The 17,786-nt window shown below is 42.8% G+C and overlaps 7 protein-coding genes across 7 annotated transcripts; 4 read left to right on the forward strand and 3 right to left on the reverse strand.

Moving 5' to 3' along the window:
- Positions 1-37: 37 nt before the first annotated feature.
- EAE98_000819 (uncharacterized protein) lies at positions 38-3,173 on the forward strand (the record flags this gene model as incomplete). Its single annotated transcript, XM_038948437.1, has 8 exons — positions 38-181; positions 401-561; positions 718-949; positions 1,012-1,071; positions 1,128-1,433; positions 1,485-1,667; positions 1,733-1,929; positions 1,982-3,173. The coding sequence occupies 8 exons, from the start codon at positions 38-40 to the stop codon at positions 3,171-3,173; spliced, it is 2,475 nt and encodes an 824-aa protein (XP_038814703.1).
- Positions 3,174-3,876: 703 nt separating this feature from the next.
- On the forward strand, positions 3,877-4,356 carry EAE98_000820 (uncharacterized protein; the record flags this gene model as incomplete). Its single annotated transcript, XM_038948438.1, has 2 exons — positions 3,877-3,997; positions 4,091-4,356. The coding sequence occupies 2 exons, from the start codon at positions 3,877-3,879 to the stop codon at positions 4,354-4,356; spliced, it is 387 nt and encodes a 128-aa protein (XP_038814704.1).
- A 1,840-nt stretch (positions 4,357-6,196) lies between these two features.
- Positions 6,197-8,892, reverse strand: EAE98_000821 (uncharacterized protein; the record flags this gene model as incomplete). Its single annotated transcript, XM_038948439.1, has 4 exons — positions 6,197-6,573; positions 6,627-8,579; positions 8,633-8,791; positions 8,850-8,892. The coding sequence occupies 4 exons, from the start codon at positions 8,890-8,892 to the stop codon at positions 6,197-6,199; spliced, it is 2,532 nt and encodes an 843-aa protein (XP_038814705.1).
- A 374-nt stretch (positions 8,893-9,266) lies between these two features.
- EAE98_000822 (uncharacterized protein) lies at positions 9,267-10,647 on the reverse strand (the record flags this gene model as incomplete). The annotated part of the gene is made up of 5 exons (XM_038948440.1): positions 9,267-9,329; positions 9,398-9,871; positions 9,924-9,990; positions 10,045-10,141; positions 10,344-10,647. The coding sequence occupies 5 exons, from the start codon at positions 10,645-10,647 to the stop codon at positions 9,267-9,269; spliced, it is 1,005 nt and encodes a 334-aa protein (XP_038814706.1).
- A 467-nt stretch (positions 10,648-11,114) lies between these two features.
- On the reverse strand, positions 11,115-11,988 carry EAE98_000823 (uncharacterized protein; the record flags this gene model as incomplete). Its single annotated transcript, XM_038948441.1, has 2 exons — positions 11,115-11,553; positions 11,606-11,988. 2 exons carry the CDS (start codon positions 11,986-11,988, stop codon positions 11,115-11,117), a joined length of 822 nt encoding a protein of 273 aa, XP_038814707.1.
- A 265-nt stretch (positions 11,989-12,253) lies between these two features.
- Positions 12,254-13,465, forward strand: EAE98_000824 (uncharacterized protein; the record flags this gene model as incomplete). Its single annotated transcript, XM_038948442.1, has 3 exons — positions 12,254-12,299; positions 12,355-12,507; positions 12,561-13,465. 3 exons carry the CDS (start codon positions 12,254-12,256, stop codon positions 13,463-13,465), a joined length of 1,104 nt encoding a protein of 367 aa, XP_038814708.1.
- A 2,122-nt stretch (positions 13,466-15,587) lies between these two features.
- Positions 15,588-17,146, forward strand: EAE98_000825 (uncharacterized protein; the record flags this gene model as incomplete). Its single annotated transcript, XM_038948443.1, has 6 exons — positions 15,588-15,649; positions 15,700-15,791; positions 15,849-15,894; positions 15,989-16,046; positions 16,097-16,631; positions 16,692-17,146. 6 exons carry the CDS (start codon positions 15,588-15,590, stop codon positions 17,144-17,146), a joined length of 1,248 nt encoding a protein of 415 aa, XP_038814709.1.
- Positions 17,147-17,786: the final 640 nt, after the last annotated feature.

Raw genomic sequence — 17,786 nt, forward strand, 5'->3', positions numbered from 1 at the left:
TCATTAATAAACACAAATGATACAAGATTAATCAAACATGTTTAGGACGACGTCGAAAACCGTACGGGTCAAGGGAATACCTCTAAATTTAAATCAGGAAGATTTTCTAGAGAAAGCAGAGTATTGTTCACGCGACCTGCGCCGGCCATGGCCCCAATCTGTCAATCTTGGTGGTTCTAAAGTCAGTAGATACATTTGATATTTTTTGTTTGAAGAACTCCAGTTTTCTGAATATATATTGCGAATTTTGGATGGGGTTTAACATCATATTTCGGTTTTGGGTGTTGTGCCTCAATGAAAGATGTACAGTTTCAAAACGATATGAGCTTTCGGGTTTTGGACTGCAGTCTAGGATCCTGCACGGCAGAACAAAAGTTGCTGATCAACTTTCTGATTACAGATATCTCTTGCGATTGAACGAGAGGATCAAGTGGGGACAATCACCTTGCCCTCGCCGAAGCATAAAGAGGAAGCTTTAAAGTACCACAACACAGAATGGGAATTCGATGACAATTTCAGCGGCATTACAACTCTGTATTCATCGGACGACCCAGAGGTGGAGTCAGTAATACCATTCTTCTTAGGCTTCGCAAATTTCTGAACTAACTCCACTTGACCTGCTGGATCTTTTGGCGACAATGGGCTACGTTCAAAGACTTAACGCAATTTGAGATTCTAACTTCTTTGAAAATGCCACTGATTCAATGTTTACTATAGTGTATGCGCTGTTCATGGTTTGAACGGAAATGCATTTGAGAGTTGGGTAGCGACCAAAAATCAAAAGATGTGGCTACGCGACTTACTGCCACTGTCGAAACCTTTTGACAAAGCTCGCATAATGACATTTGGGTACAGCTCTCGTTTGCGCGATAGAGGAAATCTTTCTGGAATCACTGTCTGGTCGCAAGATCTACTTCGAAGCGTCAGCAGCCTTAGAAAAACCAAGAAAGTGAGTCCTCTTTCTATTTCCAAACTCTTTGGCGACATTTCTTTGTGTCTGATGCTCTGTAGGAACGAGAGCGTCCTATTTTGTTTGTGTGTCATTCTATGGGAGGTCTTGTTGCTCGCCAGGTGAGTGCCGCATTATCTGCCATCACAACTGCAACTGCTAAGCACCAGTCACCTAGGCAATGGTAGAGTTAGACAAATACGGAAGCCAATCGGAATATAATGGAATTAGTCCTGCAAAATGTGCCCTACTTTTCTTGAGCACGCCTCATTCTGGCTCACTCGAAGCTGACTGGAGTGACTTCTTGACTGACATCGCTCAACTAACTATGGGTGTACGAAAAGAAATTGTGAAGACACTGGGGAGTTTCAATCCCATGTCAACTGAAAGTCAGAGAGAATTCATGAACATGAAAATCATACCCCCCTTTGACGCGTTTTTCGAGACTCGGGTGACTTCTGTTGCCAGGATTATTCACCGACAGGTACGTGCATCAAAGTTCGCTCATACGAATCCAGTACTAATTTTAGCAAAGATTGTTACACAGCAGTCTGCCAGCTTGTCAAACTGTACAGCGAAGGGAATGCCAGATGTTGATCACAACACAATATGCAAATTTGAGTCAAAATTTGGAGGATTTGAACAAGTGGCGGATAAGCTGAGGCACCTAAAAGACATTTTGGATAGAAAGTCTGATGTCCTTGCAATTAAAATCGATGTATAAAGCCCTAAGCTCTTGAATTGATACCTACATTACTTTCAAAGCTGACAATATTGATCAAGAAACCGTGGGATTCCCCACCCGTTGCATCTAACTCATTCCTACCCGCCGGTAAAAAGTTTTTCGAAGGTAAGGGCTTGAGGCAAAATCCAAAAACGCAAGTTCGGCAAGTAGATATGAGTAATCTTGCCGATTCTGTTGAGACACTAGACAGGAATGATTACTCATCTCTTGTAATGGTAGGCATAGGGGGTATCGGGTAAGCTTTAGCCTTCATTCAGAACCAACAGTCAAACTGAAAATTAATTTAGGAAGACGACAGCTGTACTAGGAATCGCTCGTAAAAATAAAGACCAACGTAATATATTTTTCGTGCACGCCACCGATGGAGAGTCATTGAGAAAGGCATATCTTGATCTTGCAATGCAAATAGGTCATGAGTATTTGCTTAAAGACTGCCAAGGCCAAGATCTTTATAACATTTGGAGGAACAACCCTTCCGATGAAAAGATTGAAAGATTCAAGAAATGGTTGGGTGACGAAGAGAATGAAAGTGCCCTGCTCATTCTTGACGATATTGACGGGATGAAAGACTTCGGTCGAAATCTTTTCGCTGATATCCCTGAACAAGCAAGAAACATCTTGTTAACAACAAGGAACCCCAATATCCGTCTACGAGACCACTGCAAGACTATCAAGTTAAATAAAATGGAGATTGATGATATTGTAACTATCTTGGAAGAGGTCCAATCTTCGGAAGATGAAGACACAGAAGACTTTCTCGACCTAAATAATCATGATGTCTTACTCTCTATTGCTAATGCGGTTCATGGGCATCCACTTGCTGCCTGTATAGCCATGAAGTATATCATCCAGGTTCAGTCTCTTGATGATTACAGGTCCGCTGGCCAGGATTTTGTTTCCATGCTTTCTGGTTCAGACCATAAGGCACGAATGACATTTCTACAATACAAACCACAAATGCCTTCTATTATGGAAACATTCATCGTATCCAAGGAGCGCCTATCTCATCCTCAGGGCCCGGCTTGGTCATTGCTGGAAGTTCTCAGTCTTCTTGAAACAGACGAATCCATTGTTGATTTCAAAAAATTCTTCGCATTCTCGAACATTGAGAATACAGAAGAATTTCCAGACTTCGATATACTTGGTTTGCGAAAAGAGGGAATAATGCCTTTATTGCATCAGATTGAAGAAGTTTCTTTTATGGAAAGACCCAGGCGTTCGAAGCCTCTTCGTATCCATCCTCTCTGGGCCGAATGCGTTCGCCAATTGATGGGAATAAACCGTATGTTAAGTTTGATGAGACAAATTTTGACAATCTGTTATTACTCAACAACTACGGTTTCTGGAAAAAGTATGAGCTGTCACTACTATCCCCACGTCAAACATTGTATGAGGATTTGCGGGAGTTTTGGCATCAGTATATCGAGCTTGAGAATGCAGGAGGAGATTAACATGCTAGTTCATAGTTTGACGACTTGACGTTGAATATAGATATGTGGACAATCTAACTCCCATTCTTATCTTCCTCGTCTGAAGTTTATTTTGAATTTGAGAAATCAGGAAAGAGGGGAAAGAGGGGACAGAAATCACATTCGCTTGAATGGATTTGTTCTGTCTTTTCTTGTTATTTTCGGGAAATTCCAGTCCGAAAACTGCCATGCTAATGTAATGGATAGCGTTGCCATGACATAATTCTCACGATTCTCACCCTGCGGCGATGACAGTGAAAATAAACGAGTCCAATGATAGGAAGCGACAGGGTAATCTTGCTGCATGCTGTGGGACAAAATAACATCGGCGCCAATAAACTGTTCGACGTGAAAACTAGCATACTAAGAATACCCACCCGTAGATCTTCTTGTAATAAAACAGCTGCTTTTCTCTTGATGAGACTTCATCAAGATGATTTGAGTGGTATTGTGTAAATTTACATGCGACGACGTGAGAACTGGGGAATTGTTGCGAACAAATTAACGCTAAGGGATCTGCACTAATCCAAAAATAGCAAAGCTCCCATATTTACATTAACCTCTCAATTTCCCATGTGACAGCCACAATTTCATACGACACCCCTCATCACCCCAACGAGCAATCTACGATGCCTTCAGACTCTCTTTTAATAACACCTACATAATTGCGATCAATACATAAGCTGTAGCAGAAGCATTTCACTCGCTCCAAAATGTCCGCATCTCCTACGGGCGAATCCTCAGCTAATACCAACTCCGCGAATGGTATCAATCCAGCCGATGAAAAACCGCGGTTATCGGAACATGAGAAGAAGGCTAATCATATTGCTTCTGGTAGGTAATTTTACAGCTCTTTCTTCTTGGCCGCCTAATGCAATAGATTTGCCAATCTCATGTACTAGAGCTAATTAACATTCTTGTTCGTAGAACAGAAACGCCGTTTAGCAATCCGCGAAGGCTTTGATCGACTGGCAGAATTGGTTCCTGGATTGGAAGGACAAGGAAGAAGCGAAAGCGTAGTCTTGAAAAAAACTGTGGATTATATACGGATACAGTTAGAAGAAAGGCGCATGTTGGTTGAAGAGGCTGAGGGTTTGGGAGTTGTTGTTGAAGAAATGAAAAGGGAAGCACCTGAAGCGGGGACTGCAGGATTAGCCAGTCGGGCGGCAGCATGGGGAGATGGAAGTGGTTAATATATGAGAAATGAGTGTGGGTATGGGTACGGGCATTGGGACGGGGCATTTCAGATTGGTGTTGGCGCATGGGGAAATACTTATGGCTTACATGGTCGGCGTTCTATTGTTGAGGATTGGCGGCAGAATACCTTCTGGGAGAATATCCGTAGGTGATGGGTGACGACGAAACATGTCAACCTTCGAGACATCACGACATATGAATTATCCGGTGGTAATCAGTACACGGTATTAAACTGGTTGATGGGCGGTGGGATCGAGTGGAATAGATGGTTAAATCCTTAATAGATCTATTGCTGTCGTCGTGCTTCGGGCGATAACACAATGTTTTTATGTACAAATGGCGGTTTAGATTTTATGGTGCTAAGGTTGGCCTCCGCAACCTGCCCTTCGGATCTTTCTTATACTGAAAGATACTACATGGTATTTATCGAACGGAATTTACCATGCCACTATTGAATATCTAATTTTCAGGAAAATATCGCTTTTAAACTTTACTATCCAATTGGTATCGTGACATAGCTGACTGCAAATAAAAGTATCGTAGCACAGGTATCGCGCTCATTTAGGTACACCTACGTCAAAAAGCAATCTGGAGACGTCGGCAATACAAGCCATGGCTTCATTCGAGACAGATGGGATTGAACCTCGAGTATTTGTCGTTGTAATCTACCAACTAAATCTACACATTGACATGTAACCAAATCTAACTCTCATACCTACTAATAGCTAGGCATGTAAGCAAACTTCGATCACTTCACTACTTCTTGACAACTAGACAAGATTCTCGGCCTACAATCAGTATATGCAAGCCCATCATACGTCATCCTGCTATAGAAACGCAGGCAGAGATGTGAAAATCATTCCTGGACTAGCATTCAGCCTGGTAGGTTTCGATAGTCTCGACTTTGAGACTATTGTATCATGACTTGAGACTGGTGAAAACATATAACAATATGTAAGGGCAATATCCCATAGGCAGTTTGGAGGAAAGGGATTATCTTCTACGAAGTGATGTGCATGATTTAAGGGAAGCGCATAGTCGAATGTAGAGAGCATATTCATGATATGCAGACCAAAATAAAGTTGATGACTTCATATATAACTCAAAAGAATCTTTACAGCGCAGTCCCAAATAACATATGCAACCCCAATCGTAAGCCCAACCCCGATACCAAAGCAAACACTCTCTCTAAGGCCATCCCCCAACCTCACCTCCTTCTCCTCCAAGCACCCCCGCGCTGTGGTAGAGTTCACTTATTCCGAGAATGTTTCTCCACCTATCTATTCGCAACTGAATAGTCAACGATCGGACAGTGACATAAGATCTACATCCAGTCATATAGATAGATATTGATTCATTAGGGTTGGAGAGTGTCTCGTTCTTGAAATTTTGTTATTTTGCCATTTTAATCTTCTTTCCAAGAGGGAGGACATCTCGTTGAGTTGTGGAAGATATGGCAGCAAGGAGATGAGGCAGGATTCTAGTATGGATAAAATGAGGTGAATGAGGAGTGTGAATTGATGTTTAGCGAGTAGTCTCTTTTGAATTTGCTAGTGTGGGCTGGCAAGCACGTAAATATGATTTGATAAATCTAATAGTAAGTAGTAAGACATGAAGATAGAGGTTTGAGGTTTAGAGCTCGAGGGGAAGAAACAGACGACCTGAAGAGTCAATCTATCACAGCAAGTGCTAGCAACAAGCTAACAATGAGGGACATAAGCCAAACCAAAGACTTCCAACATTATCTCAAGAATTAAAATCAAATTTTTCGTTTACAGTCATATGGCTAATGGGTACAATCCTAATTACAACCCATCCAAACACCCACACCGTTTTTTAATGTCCCACACCACCCGCCACCCATTCATTGAAATTCGCATCACCTGGTTGTGGAAAAAGACCTCCGTTTTGGACCTCTCCATTCGCTGGCTGTTGTTGCGCATTCGCAGGTGCTTCACCTCTTCGATGCGCCTCCTGTCTCTGTTGTCTATATACTATCAAGAACACTAGTGCAGCTGCTAAGCCAATAATAATAAGACTTTCCACCAAACCATCATCAAGGATGTCATCATAAAGTCCATCTGCATCACCACCTGGCATAGGGTCATGAACGGAACCATAAGCTTCTTCTGCGTCGTAATCGGCGTAGTATGGATGATCATCTTGCAGGAAATTACTAACCCATTCCGCCAGAGACCATTGCTTTTTAGGAGCTATTGATATGTTAGAAAGTCTGCTCCCTTCATTTAGATTTTGAATAACTTACTTGGTTCGTCAATGATCGAATTTATTTTGCCATGCGTGAATGAATTCCATGCACTTCTGATGCGTAGTTTTAACAAACTCAGGGTTACAGGTAGATATGCCTCTTCATTTGTCTCCAAAGCGTGATCATAATATCTCTTTGCGAGATGGAAATCTTGATCAAGACCAACACCATTCTCATGCATCCAGCCTAAATTGTATAACGCTTGTGCACTTTGAGGAAATTCAGATGCGGATGTATAACAAGCTGCAGCCTTCTCCAAATCTACCGGTGTGCCAATACCATTAAGATAATAATCACCCATTTTAACTAAAGCATCTGTATTTGCTTGCTTAGAAGCTCTAGTCCAATAAAGCAGTGCAAGTGCAGCATTCTGTAACAATTTAGGTCGAGTAGTGGATACAAGAGTTAGCCAGGACGGTATGGTCAGTTTCGACTTTTGTTCATCAAGGATATATGCAACATTGGATTGCCCTTTTTCGTATCCTTGTTCAGCTGCATGCATATAACCAATCAAAGCCAACTCGAGATCGCCTTGATCATATGCATTGTTTGCTTCGGCGAAGGACGTCAGAAGTGGTTCTGCTTTCTCTGCAACATTCTTGTAGTATGCAGTCGCCAAACTACAACTTCGGTCCCGGCCAACTCCCTGCTCAATAAGTTCGGCGAGGTAGTAATAAGCTTCAATATTACCATATCGTGCAGCGAGTTCGAAATATCGATTGGCAACCTTGATATCATTATCAGTACCTTGGTCTAGATACATAGCTCCTAGGTTGACTTGAGCAGGCGCGTAGTCTTGATCGGCAGAAGCTTTGAAGTATTGCTGTGCTAATACGGAATTTTTGGGTACTCCTAGGCCATGAAGATACATCAAACCCATTCCATATTGAGAACCAGCATCTCCATTTTTAATGCCGCGTTCGAACCAAGTCTGGGCTTTTTCGTAGCTCTGATCGACACTCTCCCCCCTAAGATACATTCGTCCTAGATAGCCTGCGGATTTTGCAGCAATTTTGTCCAGTTGTGGTTTATCATTTTCGATGATCTTTCCATTTCTCGTCCAATATAATTTGGCAACCTTCGTGAAATACCATTTCGCACTCTTCAAATTTCGTGGAAGTCCCTTTTGACCATCGTAATGAATGCGTCCTAGGCTGAAAGTGGCCTTAAAGTCACCTTTCCTAGACATCAAATCGAGATACTCTAGAACATCATCCAGTGCGGCGTGAGCATCTGAACTTGGTCCTCCGCCCTTCGCATTGTGTCCGGCACTACTAAAACTTGCTCCTTCACCATAGACTCCTCCATCATCATCTGCAAGTTGATAAGAATCCTGAACATATGCCATACCTCCTGGTGGTCCGGATCGATGCCATTCGATTGCTTTATCCGCTACTTTTTTGTAATATTTAATTCCCGAATCGCAATTTCTTGACATACCGATGCCACTATGATGTCGATAAGCAAGAGTCATCGCAGATCTCATACTTCCTCCTTCAGCGGCGAATGTATGGTATAGTAAAGATTTTGCTTGGTCCTGCGCAACAGCTCCTCCAATCCCCGTTGCATACATGAATCCAATCATGTGCTGTGCCGAACTGTTTCCATCTAATGATGCCAATTGATGATATCTTCTGAATGCCTCGCTATAGTCTTTGGGATATGAGTAATTTCCATAGAAGTTAATTTGTGCCAGGAGATAGATAGCATCGGAGTTATTAACATGAGCTGCTTGTTCCAGAAGTTGCACTGCTTCTGCGACTGGGCCTGGAGCTTGATTATGCGCCGGGCTCCTTCCATCCGGTGGTGGTCCCTGAGTCAATTTGGGAAGACTTGCAACGACATATTGCGTCAAAGTTTTGACAATTCCGGAAGGATTGGAGGTGGAACGTGGATGTGATCGTTCGTAACGTTGAAGGGAATGTAAAGCTTTGTCAACTAACTCATTTTCTTATACCATGTTAGCAAACATCGAATTCGAGTCTTATGAACTCGGTCCTCACCAGCTGTATTCCTTATTGGTGGTGCTCGATGCGATTCTTGGGCTGCAGACGGTTGAGCTTGAATAGACGGCTTTGGACTCCCTTCTGCCGTGAGAGACGTCGCTAGCTCTTCATCCTGAGCCTGCGCATAACATATTGGAAAAATGAAGTGCCATAAAACTATAACGGCACAAAGTCAGTATTTCTCAAGCTCTCTGTGAATTGTTCGAAACCTTACGAATGAACAATGGCAGTATAAACCGCTGTCTCGGACCCTTCATCTTGTCAGAACCTCTGCGTGAAAACGTTTACTTCGGTTTTGAAGTAGTAAAATAAAATCTGGTCATGATATCATGATGATGACCAATATTCAGGATGAAGATGCTAATTGTATAGATTGGCGGGGCTTTGTAATGTTGGGTTGCTATCTCAAAGCTGTCATCTTCGGCAATCCGCGCCAGGAAGCTCCGACCGAAGAAGCTCGGAAACTACGATCAAAGATTACGTCAAAATTCAACAAAGTTGAAACGATATGCCGGACAAACATATCACATATTATTCATTTATAACAAAATTACGATCTATATAAAGATGGGATTTTACATTTTTTAAACTTATGAATGCCGATGCCTTGCAGTTACTATATTTCCGGATATCAGTTCTCACCCCTCCATGACTTGATTTGTCCATCTTCACCAGCAGTCAATACCGCTCTATGCTACAAATCGGAAATTGTCAGCTTGTATACATATCACACGATCTAAAGACTGTGAGAGGAGAACATACCGAATCAAGGAAGCAAAACGATCTGACAATCTCTGATCCATGAGCACCATCAAGTGTAACCTTCGTCTCAGGAGCAAATACCCAAGGCTTCCCCTTTTTCAATTGTATCAAGTCGAAATCGTTCTTGCTATGACGTCCAGTCCCTAATACAGCTCCTCCATCTGGTCTGCATAGAACGTTTGCTACATACTCGCCTCCAAGGTTTTCTCTCATATCACCATATACCACTGGAGCCGGCTCTTCAACCCCTTCTTCTGGGTTTGTTACTAGCTCGTACATGGAGAATTTCTCATCATGTGAAAGAGCAAAGATATCGGTCTCGCTCAGGAAGTTGGCGTGATGTATTGAATGACCATGGTTGATTGTCTGATGGAGAGCTTCTTCCTCCTCTAAGATGGTGATATTATATATATTGACGAGACCATCCGTAGAACCAGACAATAGAAGTGATTGTTGAGTTGGATGGAATTGTAGCTGGAGGAAAATTTAGCAAATATGCCCACAATTCGGTGTGAATGTAACAAACTTCTGTAACATCGTCACTGTGACTTTCCACGTACTGTACGATTGGTGCAGCTAAAGATCTTGCGTCCCTACTTCTGTCAGTCTCATGAACATTCTGTGTAGTGAAAGCAGGAAACGCCTACCAGATTGATACAGTTGCTTGGTGATTTGTTAATTCTGTTCCAGCAGCGATGCCGTTTGTATTTGAGCATGCTAAAGATAGAATTGGAGCGCCTTGGTCTATTTGATCGTCAGAATATTTTCCATGAATATTTGCCCTCCTGCGAACAGTACAGCCACCCAAAATACGTATAGTGTAGACAACTATTCGCAACATTCACGATCCCCATCAGGTACCAAGTCAAATTCTACCTTCTCACTCGAGAAGATCATCCCTTCCACCCAGCCACGTAAAGAAAAACCTTAAGAGAAATGATCTCACCACTCTGAACCTCTCCGACCTTTCCAGCAGTCCTTGGGTCAATCAGACACACTTTTCCATCCCTTCCAGCCGTGACTACAATAGAACTATCGCCATTTCCGATAGTCTTCAGACATGTAACATCAGAATTGACTTTCTTAATAGTATTCAGTGGTTGTCCGTTCAAAGCCGTTGGATCTAGCAATCGCAAACAATCATCTGATGAAATGGATGCGAGTCCAGCTGCGACTGGCACAATATCATAGATATATATCGGCTCTGCACCCTTGACTTCGAAAATATTTGAGGCGAAGAATCTGTACATTTTGGAGGACTTATAAATGTAATGTTTTGGTTGTACTTTGAAGAGAAAAGTTTTTAGGGAAAAGATTTTTCAGTCCTCGCCGGCGAAGAGAACTCAATTTGGATAATCAGGAATTTTCCCTCCCAACTAGCAGTCTTTCTAATCTACAATTTTAAAATGCCATATGATGTTTTCACAGCCAAGGGAAGAATTTTGATTTTGATTTATTGTTATCACGTGATCTATCAAATTTTGATAATTTCATCAAATGCCTTAACTGGTATGATCCTGTCTCTATGTATATTGCTGCCTCGTTCCACTTCTCGGATTCCAAATTTCGAGGTCATCGTAGATATGCTACAGTGGCGCATCATAGCCTTATTTTCTAGTTGGTCGAATTAAAAGTATCGACCGTTGTCAGTTATTATATCTCCTTCCGTAAATTTGCCCATTGACTTTACTCGCAAGCTCTGCTTGTTGATAACTTCTCAGCTGTACTTATCATGCTTGTTCTTTACCTTGATCAAAAGTAATGCCTCATGGTAATCGCCTTCTTTCCTTGCTCTCTTGAGTTTCCGTACCTCATCATCATCCAGTCTTCGGCCAACGGCATCTTCTAATTCCTTCCTGCTTATTTTCTGACTGGCTCTTTCTTCCTTGGAAGCCTTCAATTTTGGTTTGAATCTTGCTTGCATTCTAATTCGTAAAGTAGTATTGAAATTGGTTGAATCAGCATCTCCTCGGATCTCTGGCAAAGCATTCTCCTTTGCGGATGCAAGTGGCTTTATCGTCAAGAATGTATCTCGCATTGTTTGTATCTGAAATGTACCTGGAGTATCGGCTGTTGGGATCGATAAGAAGGATTCCAAGGGCGATACAGCTTCGGTATTGGCTGATAGAATTCCGAATTTATCGCAACTCAGATACCTGAAGATTGATCAGCATTGCAATGTTAGAGCAGGGGAATTGCTATACACACTTTCCGTGATGTCCTTTGAAACTATAAGTCTCCGTACCTGCTACTTTGTTGGCAACCCATACTTGTCTTACATCGTGAGGTTCGGCAGTGGTGGGATTGTTCTCGATCATATTCTCCAGCGCACTTGCAAATACCTTTCCATTTGTATCGCAGGCTATACATGATGGTGGATCTGAAGGTAAAACAAACACCACCGGCCCAACTACATCAGCTGCAGCTTCTGCCGTCACCCAAGTATCATCATCTGGCGCGGCGTCTTCTTCCTGAGGTTTTGCAATTGCTTGGGAGGTTGACGCTTCTGAATCTCCAAACTTCTCAGCAGTATCAACGCGCTTTCTTTTCTTCGTTTTCTTATCACCTTTGAAGGACAATGGTTTGACCATAGTTCTTGTGCTGAGATCTGGTATTCACTTACAAATGAAGAGCTGCTTACCCGTGTGTTTGTAAACAAGCAAATGACGGAGGTTCGCGATAATCGGGCGCTGCCGAATTCGGTTAATTACCGGCACGATATCACAACAGTTCCCCTCCTGCCTATTCTAATGTACGGCATCACCTGGGATAATAAAACTCCAAGCACATCCACTTTCAAATTTTCTTCCAAACTTTGGATATCTCAAAGCTACGTTTGTGATTTTCGTAATAGATATGGCGCCTTCCCCAGTGACAGTAAGTCTAGAAGATTTACAAAGTGGTATGTCTCAACGTGATGTAAATTTGTCCTGCTTTCAGCTGATTTGATGTTACAGGCAATGTGTCTTTCTCAACACTCGAAGAGGCCTTTGGCCCCGAGTCTTTAGGTATTATACTTGTCAAAGATGTTCCAGAGTCATTTGTAGAGTTAAGACATAGTCTACTCTCATATTCATCTTATCTTGGAAACTTGCCCGAAGCCAGGCTAGGTCAGTATCATAATTATATTTTGTGGCAATGGAAAAGGTCTGATATTTAGCAGGAAAAATCGAAAACGCGGCTTCAAAATATCTTACTGGCTGGTCTCGTGGTAAAGAAACTCTAAAAAATGGCCAAGTGGACACACTCAAAGGATCATACTATGCGAATTGTGCCTTTTACGTCGACCCATCTTTAGCATGTGCGATTCCTACTCCTGACTTTTCACCTGAAAATTTTCCCGAATATCTCAGTCCAAATTTGTGGCCTGGAGAAAACGTATTGCCTGGTTTCAAAAACACCTTTGAGAAATTGTGTCGAATTATTATTGACACCGGAGTACTCGTCGCTCGGGCTTGTGACAGATATGCAGAGAAGGAAATTCCAGACTACAAACCTGGGTACCTTGAGCACGTTGTAAAAACTTCAACAACAACTAAAGCACGATTGCTGCATTATTTCCCAGCAGAAGCCAAGGACTCTTCTGATGCTCTAGACGATGATTGGTGCGCAACACATCTGGACCATGGCTGTTTAACTGGACTCACATCGGCTATGTTCATCAACGAGACTCGAAATCCACCCGTGATTCCAATATCCTATTCAGGTCTTCCAACTACCCTTAGCCCTCTTAAAGAGCTTCCTGCGTCTCCGGATCCAACTGCAGGACTTTACATTCAATCTCGAAGTGGCGAGACTGTTCAAGTTAAAATTCCCAAAGACTGTATCGCTTTCCAGACGGGAGAGGCCCTCGAAAGAATTACTAAAGGTAAATTCAAGGCAGTTCCTCACTACGTGAGAGGTGTGCGACCAGGAATTGCAGATGGTGAAAACGAAGGAGGAAGAATTGCAAGAAATACTATTGCCGTCTTTACTCAACCAAATTTGGACGAGATAGTAGACTCAGAGATGGGCATTACTTTTGGGGAGTTCGCGAGAGGAGTGGTTGAGAAAAATACAACGAAGTGAGGTTATTTGAACAGATTATTCACAAGTTCATACGGAATACCCAATACAGTTTTGTTTTCATCTAAAAATATTATCATTATGCTCAATGTTTTAGCGAGGGGGTATTGGGGGAAATATCGAAGTGGCGAAGCGCATAACTTTCCAGTATCTCAGCCCAAAGGGCCCCCCATTTGCCCCCCATTTAATTGTATCGGATTGAAATTCTTCCACCCGAGTGAAAACAACAACTATATCCAAGGATGGGCAGCGGGTACATGAGCATCGGGAAGACATTCCAAGACTGGGATCTTTATCACTCTGGTGGCAATAACCCCTAAACTATTACTCGTATCTCAAGGTGCGTCCCGGAAGCTGATTGGGTTTAATGTATTCCTTTGACTTGTCGAACAATCTAGAACTAAATTTTTCTGGTGCCTAGTTCCTGGAGTCGTCGTTTCTGCTAAAGTTCGTCCGGTGCTTAATGGTAGTGACCTGTCGCACCATCAAGAGGCCCCACCACATCCACCATTAGCAGTATTTTTTCTTACATTTCAAGGCCTTAAATTGACCCCATTTCTTTCTTTAACAGGAGCTCGATCTTTCAAAATAGAAATCGATAAAAAGGAAGGGTTGCCGGAAAGGTTACATCGTGTCCATCAACCTTGTTACCTGCCGGTTGTCTTTGTGTGAAGCCCCTTTCAAGTTTCAACCGACCAAAATAGTGCACAGCCACCATGCAAGCCACCTTATATTTTAGTGACAATGCAAACCCCAAAATTTGAGCTTCGACGGCAACATCATTCCTTAGGTAGCTTTGACCCTCGGCTTCCAAAAGTTTTGTCAAGAACGTGCCTCGAGCGTGCGTATTTTGTGCATTAGATAGACTTTTTCCTTTTGACTTTCTCATCACCCGTGAGGGTGTCACTTTCATACCTACTTAACCTCTTTTGGATCACTAGTGTAGTCAGTGTTCATAGAGATTGAGACTTTTTGTTTTTCTAATTGTTATTTCTTGAAATTAGAAATCGAGTTGGATTAGACAAAAATGTGAACATCGAGGAAAATGAAAAGTGGAATGTCGTCCTGTACGTGGTGAGACGGTTCCAGAGCAAGGCGAAGGTCTCTATTGTTATGCATGCACTTATGCGGCATGTGCAGCCAACGGTAAAGTCACCGCTAGCAATTATGTAAGATCATATACCTTTGAGTTGGCATGGCAGTGATGATCAGACTGTTTGATTTGCTTTGTACCGAGGAGTAAGTGCTGCAGTACAGTTGTCACTGGTCAGTCTCTCTACCGGTATTTCGTAATGAATCATGATATCACTTAAAAAGTCCTTTGGTGTCGTGCTCCCCCTGACTCTTTTCTCGAAACTTCAGCTGCAGGGCCCTTGGCAATGAGTCCCCACCAACTTTGACCAACAACAAATGACTATCCTTGTCAGCAATGAATGTTCTGGTGTACATTATTACTGGTCCGTTGCTCCGATCCCCTGACCATTTACCACTCGCTCGGCCCCATACACTCTACGCGAAATGCAGATCCCCCAGCTCCACAACATAATCTTCCTTGTTCGGAGACTTTGAATCGGGGTCAGGCTCACATATACTGTACAACTTTCAAAAACCTCATGCAAGATGATGGATCTTGGCCACCACAAACCACATAGTACACCGGGGTAACCTATTTATCCAGCATCATTGTTTCGAATGGCCGAGCTATTATCCTCGCCAACATGACAAACGGCTCAGGGACTCGGAGTCTATATGATCGACCATATGGTCACGACTCTCTCATTTGCCTTGATTCAATGAAAAAGGGTAGGATTTTCACTTCTTGTTTTCTTTTTGAACTGCAAGCTTGTCATGAGCTTCGGTAGCTTTTAAACACTACCCCCAATACAGCAATTAAGTGTTAATCTGCGGGGAGAGTGGACAGGAGCGGCAGTCGAAAAGTTCATCTGATTCATCTCAATATCATTTCTTGTTCTTCACATACTATTGAAGAGTCTATTGAAGAGTCATTTCCTTGCCTCATTCCCTGACTTATATATCTTCGTCTTTCCTTCGCGGTTTCAGGAATATCCACTTCACGTTCCTTTGATGAATATCAAATAAACATTCTGCTTTATACATATACATAATGTACTTTACAAATACTGTTGGTACCCTACTCGCGGCTACCTTGGTAGCTTCGAAACCAATGTAAGTCTTCATACTTCAGCTTCTATCATCTCTCACTCATATTGTTGCAGTTACCAAAGAGGAGTTGACTTTGCATATGGGTCAACACCCGTTAGAGGAGTTAACATAGGTGGCTGGCTTGTTCTTGAACCATGGATTACACGTGAGTAACTGCTTGTTGAAGTTGATTTGTGGTAAATGATATTGATATTTTAAACAGCGTCGATCTTTCAAGCAGTCGATCAATCCTTGGGAATAGTCGATGAGTAAGTTTGTCTCTTTCTTCTGTTTATTGCTTTGATATTCAAGTGTCACTTTATTTCATGACTTGACAGAGACACCTTCTGACAAGTAACTCAGGTACACATTAACACAGCAACTCGGTACAGAAGCAGCTCTGGCGATCCTCAAACCTCATGTAAGTTTCACTGCTCACAACTCCAGATCACACCTCTTACATTAATCTAGTGGGATTCATGGTGCACTGCCGACGATTTCCAAAACATAGCCAACGCTGGCTTCAACACCGTCCGCATCCCAATAGGATATTGGGCATACGAACTCTCTGACAATGAGCCTTATACTCAAGGTGCAGCCCCATACATGGATGCTGCCATCGACTGGGCCCGTGGTGCCGGTCTTAAAGTTTGGATCGACCTGCACGGAGCTCCTCTTTCCCAAAATGGATTCGATAACTCTGGACACAAGACTTCGTCGCCGGCGTTCGGACAGGGTGATTCGGTTGCAAAGACACTTTCTGTTCTAAACACTATTACCGAAAAATATGCTCAGAAAGAGTACCAAGATGTGGTCGTGGGCATCGAATTACTTAACGAACCAGCAAATTGGAAGGTCAATTTCGATGTATTGGAACAATTCTATAGAGATGGATATGGACAAGTCCGCGCTGTTTCCGATAGTATTGTGGTAATCCACGATGCGTTCTTGGCACCAAGCAACTGGAACAACATCCTGTCTTCAAATGACAACAGTGCTTATGGAGGTATGTCTAATTCTCCCTTTCAGTCCCACACTCCCATGTACAGAAGACTAACACCCCCAGTCGTCGTCGACCACCACGAATACCAAGTCTTCAGCGACTCCCTCGTCGCCATGTCCGCCACCGAACACATCGACTACGTCTGCAGCAACGCGGGCGCCTACACCGGCGCCGACAAATGGGTCGTCGTCGGCGAATTCACCGCCGCCATGACCGATTGCGCCTTTGCGCTCAACGGCTACGGCGTCGGCGCCCGCTACGATGGCACTTACCCCGGTTCCTCATACGTCGGTTCCTGCGAGGGCAAATCGGATATCACCACGTGGAGCGACGCGTTCAAAACGGATATGAAGAATTATCTGAGCGCGCAGCTGGCGAGCTATGAGACGAAGGCGAATGGGTGGATTTTCTGGAATTTTAAAACAGAGGGCGCCCATGAGTGGGATGCGGCGAAGTTGGTGGAGTATGGAATTTTTCCCGATTTGAGGGCGGGGACTCCGGCGGCGATTTGTTCGTAGGAATTGGGAGGGATGGGTTTGTGGAGGGGAGAGGGGGGGTGGAGGAGGTAGGAGTGGAAATTGTAATTTAAGTACATATACCCAGAGACTTGGCGATCAACAAAAGTCTGTACAGTTATGATATACAAAGGGAGATAGTTTTTTTTTTCATTTAATTCATTCATTTATTCATTTATTCATTGATTATTTTAACCAAGTACGAATCCATGCGAAATATCGAATGGGGTTACTTAGCAATTACGTAGCAGTGCAGCGAAACAAAACATCGTTAAAAGAAGAGAAGCTTCGTGTACATATCCTCCATCCATATCCTATCAAAGAACCTCTTCTCAGCTATTCATCCATGTACGCCATGTCATGTCTGATATCCATTTCTCCTGATTCTCCTAGAGTCTAGTTCTCAGATCGCTTGTTTGTGTTTTTGAGAAATCGAAGTGCCTGCGAAGAAAATACATAGGTGTAGAAAATAAGAAAGAGAGGTGGAATTCGTGGTAAGTCGTGAGTCGTGAGTCGTGATGAATATCTGGTTTGTTGAATGCCCTCCAGATTGAAGTCGTGATAATATCGCAAGATGGGTATGTAAAGGTAAAGTCGTCATTCGTGAGAAAATAAAAGTACAGAAAATTAAAAAGTAGCGAGT

Source organism: Botrytis deweyae, assembly GCF_014898535.1.
Source record: "Botrytis deweyae strain B1 chromosome Unknown BDEW_002, whole genome shotgun sequence".
Lineage (NCBI taxonomy): Eukaryota > Fungi > Ascomycota > Leotiomycetes > Helotiales > Sclerotiniaceae > Botrytis > Botrytis deweyae.